Raw genomic sequence first — 5,644 nt, 5'->3', positions numbered from 1 at the left:
AGGGATCATATACATTTACTCAACCCCTTTTGAGTAAATTACTATGATCCCTCCAACATTTCTATTATTTAGAAGAATTAATGATAGGAATTAGGATCTTTTGCTATGCAAAAGTGTAAAAATTCAAAGTAGATGAAATTACTGTCCATAGTTGCATGCTACAAAATCAAGCTGGAAAATTTAATAGCTTCAGTTAGATTGTGATTCTGATATAAAAAAACACAGTACATGATGCAGTTAATATTCTAATGGCCCAACTAAATTATCGTCATCATATATGAATCGATCCCAAGAAAATTGACTGAATCCAGAGTTAGTGTTTTTGCTGACAAACTTTAGGCTTGGAACTGTATGATTTCTTTGTTTCTTTGGCTTCGTAGTGCAATAAAAACATTCAAAAACATCTTAGAAAGAAACTACATTGAAAACAAACGTGAGTCTTGATGTTTTTTTTTTCTTTAGCATCTAATAAAAACCAACAATGGAACCATTCCCAAACTTTGGGAACCCATAGAGCTTGAAACCATATCAATGCCGCCCTTTTTCAAATCAATTTTTTTTTCTCCAGTTTGGGTTTCTCTTATGAGCAAGATGGGAAACAAGAAAAGCAAGAGAACCATCTCCTCGGACCTCCGTTTTGGGTTGCTTTTGGTGTCGAAGGCTTCGGTGTTTCTGCCTTTGGGGTTTCCGGTGACTTCGGTGGCTTAGGGGTTTCCGGCGGTGTGTTTTGTGGAGTTGTACTAGCGGTGGCAGGCCGCGACGAATTTTTACTTTTTGAATGTTTTTTGCTTGCGTCGTTTTTATCCGCTTCAGCAGTCAATCTTCGTTACAAGGAAATACATTCAATTAATTACGTAATTTTTTTTTCAAATTATACACTATTATACCAAATATATGTATGATTCCAAAATAAATTTACATATCAAACCTACTCAGAGTTTACATCGGCGATTTGTTTACATACAGTTAGTGAAAAAACAACAGTGATAACAAGATTAAATATTGTAGCATGAAGTAAAAAATAAATTAAATACACCACATCGCTTATCTAAATTGACACTTAATAAGTATTAAAATGTTAAAATAAATAAACAATATTGGCAAAATTAAAAGTTGCTCTAATTTATTTCTTCTACTTTTATTTATAGAAAATTAGTTAATATATTTATCAAATTTCAAGTTCAATTATTATTACCATTAAAGTTTTTCTGTTAAAATAACTAGTGTTGCACTTTGAAATAAAAAAAAATTACTTGATAGCTATGTAATAAAAAAATTATGTTGTAATGAACCTAAAATTGACCAAAAAAATTTAACCAATTTAACAGTTAAACATACATCTTTAAACCCTAAAAATAGAGAAACTAAATTCCTTAAAATAAAAATAAATAGACTAAATTTTAAATATATGAAAAGTATATGGAGTTGAAATATATTTTAACCTGTTAATAGTAAAATCAAACAAAGCGGAGAAGAAAATGGTATTGGACGGTTCACATTGCTTAGGGCAAGGTAAAGAGCCACCGTAGAGGGTGCTTGGGTTATGGATGTGGTTGAATTGGGTATTCAAAATGAAGAAAGAAGAATAGGGACAAATTTAAGAGTTGGTAGGGGTGTCGACCCCTTAAAATGAAAAATTTCTATTTTGACCCTTTAAAATTTTAAATTAGTAAAGGTAAAACTACATTTTGTCTCTTAAAAATGATAAAATTTTAATTTTATCATTTAAAAATTTTATTTTTACTATCGTAAAAATTTAAATTTAATTTCGGCCCCTAGAGTAATCTTCTAGATTTGCTCTTGAAAGAATATAGGAGAAAGAGGAACAATGTTTTTGAAACTAAATGATATGGATTGATTGTATCGATTGGACCGAAAATTGATAAGTATCCTGTCAGGGATAATGAACTGATTTTTTAGCCAACTGCTCATAACCGTCATTGAACTGAGAATTGAAAACGATTGAATTGGTGAACCCCGAAACCCATAAATTTTTTTGGCCCTAACTGAAAATAAAATGTAAAATCTGAAGAAGATAATGTGGCTCAAAACCAAACCTGAGAAGATGAAGAAAATAATGTGGCTCAAAACAAAATCTAAATTTTGAACTCCTGTCGTAAAATCGAAAAGACATGAAAAACATCTACAAGAAGATGAAGAGAAGGACCGATAGAACTGAGAAGAGTGAAATTAAAGAGAAGATGATGAGAGAAAAGTGAAATGAAAGAGATGCAAAACCATAGAACTTGAAGAGAAAAAGGCAAGTGTAGCGATGTGATGTGCTCACGTGAAAATTAAAAAGACAAGTGTGCGTCCGAGTAGGCAGAGCCTCCTTGTGGTAGTTGGAAGTGGTAAATATATGATTTATAAATAAAAGGGGAGGAATGAGGAAAAAGAAAGCTTACATGGGGAAGGCGAAAGATTTGACACTGGTATCCGAAAGCTGAGACATGCAGCGGGAAAGATCTGATCCCTTAGCACTATGGTTGATTTGCTTAGATTCATTCTCCCTTAATACCTCCCTCATTGTTTCAGCCGCTGCATACCCATCTTCATCCTCCTCCTTCATGCTACCACTTTCGCTTGCTTTCCGCGTCGGCGGCGGTATCGGGAACTCGAACAGCGGACTCGATATCATGGTAGGATCCAGTTCCCCTGATTTCGACATCAAGCTTAACCTGTCGTTGAAACTCGTGTTCCCCATATGTATGCTGAACAACGAATCGTTCGATGCCACGCTCCAGTCCCCCGGCGATGTCTCGCTCGTCGGATTGAATATGTGCGATGGTATCCTACTTGGTTTTGGGGCATGTGAGGGTCCATCGCTCCCTGCTGCTTCCATGGTTGTGTTTCTGTCGCCTTTGACGGGAGTTGTGTTGCCGCCGGCAACTTCATTCGATGTTGATGGTGATGGATGAGAAACTTGATTATCTTCACTAACACCTCTCACTTCCATGTCTGAGATTTTGTCTATTTCTATACCATCTGAATGCCCAGGAATTCATCCTGTATCAAGTGATTAATCAAAAAAATCAGATACCTTGTATCCTATTTTCATTCTTTTTCAAATATTTATATTCAGAACATATAGTAAATAACAAATAATTGTTATAATTACATGCAAATAAATCATTAAAGATTAACGTAGGAAAAAAGAAGACAGAAAATTGGAATCATTAAAAACAAGAACAGCAACCTTCAATCAAATCCCAAAGAGAACTTCTGATCCATCCAGTAAACATGTCATCATTGTTTGAATTTTTCGTATTGAAACCAGCAAAAACCTAACAAAGGAACATGAAAAAGACAAAAAAAAAAAACAAAGGCAGTTTGGGAAAAACCAGACAGATCAGAAGTTTCAGACAGACAGAGATGGAAGGGAGAGAGAGAGTAGATACGGATTGAGAGGCCAATTTTGAGGCTATGTTTCTATCTTTATATCTATAGTTAACTGTTTTTTTAACGACCTTACGCGCCATGTCTTAACTAATTCTTTCACAAACTAATAACCTGTATTATTCAAAATTTTATGACATTATTTTCCTTGAAAGGCCTACCATATGTTTAATTTGATTACAATCCTATTTCACGTTTACATTTCAATGCAAATAATGTACAGGTGCCATGCCAGCCCACCCACTTTGGAAAATTTTCAAAATCTGCTGTCAAAAGCTGATTTTATTATTCAATAAATCATAAAATTTTAAAATATTTATTTTATATTATTAAATAAAATAAAATATATTATTTTTGAGGGTCAAATTTTTTTAGATAAGTCTTCAAAGTGTTGTTCATTAGGAAGTCGAATAATCCCCTAACAATGTCAAAGTATTTTCTCATATTGGGATTTTATTTCCTATACCCTGCAAAGAATCAAGGTGCCTTGAAAAGCCTGGTTCAGAGAGCCAAAAATGCTTTGACTGATAGAGATACAGCTTGTAAAACTTGGAAGAAAGGTGTACTGTGCGTGATAAATGGTTATCTTGCTCTCCTTAAGATTTTTTTCTCTACACTTCACTGATTGGTTGAATTACAATCTAACAGTAACATCCCTTAGTCATTATGCTTTTGTTTTATGTGTTGACATATTTGGAGGGTAAAGATTGGTGGAGATGAAAGCTGAAAGAATAAGGAAAATGAAAATAAATCATTTGAATACAAAATAATGAGGTGGATATTAATATCCACAATGACCAATTAATTTAAATTCATTTTCGAACCTCAATTAATTAATTAATAATTTAAAAAATTATAAATTAATTTTCAGGTCATTTTCATACTTAGTGAGAAAACTACATTTATTTTCAAATGTAATTCATTTATCTAACTTTATCATTTCTATTCATTTGATTCAACATGCAATTCATTTCAGGTTTCAATGAGCTAGCGAATGGACTGACTGGACATATGCAATTGAGGTTTAAATGATTTATAATTAAGTTCTAACTTTTTGCCTATTAATTATAAACTCATTTAGTCACAAAGTCATTCCACTATAGTATTGTGATTGAGCTCTCCCCAATGACATATCATTATTGAAACAACTTAATCAGTGCTCGTCTAATGACCTTGTCGTAAGTGTGTTACCCTCATAAGATATCATTAATCTCTTTGGGATAATATTTGTTCTCCCAATATGATCCTATTTTATCTCATGGTAACATCACATCTTTCTTCATGAAAAATCAATCATTATTAAATAGTGATCAAGTCATGCATCACAAAGACGAAAGACCTGTGGCCACGTTTGCTTTTCATCAACCATGTAATTGTTGAAAAAAACCCAATTTGAAAAAGGTTTTCTTGCATAGCGAAAAATTAAAATTTTGAAAACTGACCTGGTTTGTGATATTTATAGCAATAAACCTTAATCGAATACGCACCAAAGTTTTTTGATAAGCGGATCTTTGATGTTTTCTGGCTTTCAACCAAACGATCTTCTCCGTTATTCTCATACCACGAACTGTTTCAAGTCTATGCTCGAACCAATTGAACTAAAACACAGAACTAGAAAAAGCTTTATTTGGGGGTGAAAACGAAAATTCTTTCTTCTTTAATAGAAACTGGTAAAATTGTTATTCTGCAAAATATGTTTATAAGTTGAGAATAAATTCTCTCTATTTTTTAACAAAATAACAATGTTTTAAAAGTTGTCTAAATAGCTATATTGGTGTCATCTATTTATAGGAAGATAATGTAGAACCCTTTTAGAGTTGTAAAAGTTTATTTCCACTAGAAAAACAACATCCTAGTTTAATTAGGATATAGGGGCGACAACCCTAGTTAATGATACTAGGGTTTTGTTGTATCACCTTATTACATAAGGGATTTTAGGCTTCTCTCACATCGAGTCCAGTAACGATTACTTATTGGGCCTTTTTGCCCAGTACTCTGTAATATGATCCAACCTAATTCAATTTTTTTATTTCCCAAAATAAAATTTAATATCTACATATTAAATAATTTTCTAACTCCAATTTTACCCCAATAAAATTTTGATAATTTTACCATTGATAAAAATTCGAGAAAATTCGTTCAATATGTCATAAATCAACTTGTTCAATATGACCTAATGATGATTTACTTTTATTTTCGGGATTCAAAACAATCCAAAAATATAAACTCATTCTTCCATCATTTTTTA

The 5,644-nt window shown here is 32.4% G+C and overlaps 1 protein-coding gene across 1 annotated transcript; it reads right to left on the bottom strand.

The window, feature by feature from the left end:
- Window positions 1–339: 339 nt before the first annotated feature.
- Window positions 340–3,411, bottom strand: LOC107887095 (proteoglycan 4). The gene is made up of 3 exons (XM_016811234.2): window positions 3,197–3,411; window positions 2,406–3,006; window positions 340–821 (listed from the first exon to the last, which is right to left on the bottom strand). The coding sequence occupies exons 2-3, from the start codon at window positions 2,954–2,956 to the stop codon at window positions 581–583; spliced, it is 792 nt and encodes a 263-aa protein (XP_016666723.2). The 5' UTR covers window positions 2,957–3,006; window positions 3,197–3,411; the 3' UTR covers window positions 340–580.
- Between the last annotated feature and the right edge of the window lie 2,233 nt (window positions 3,412–5,644).

The sequence above is a fragment of the Gossypium hirsutum genome, chromosome A03, assembly GCF_007990345.1.
Source record: "Gossypium hirsutum isolate 1008001.06 chromosome A03, Gossypium_hirsutum_v2.1, whole genome shotgun sequence".
Classification (NCBI taxonomy): Eukaryota; Viridiplantae; Streptophyta; class Magnoliopsida; order Malvales; family Malvaceae; genus Gossypium; species Gossypium hirsutum.
This window is presented reverse-complemented; position numbering and strand designations above follow the sequence as displayed.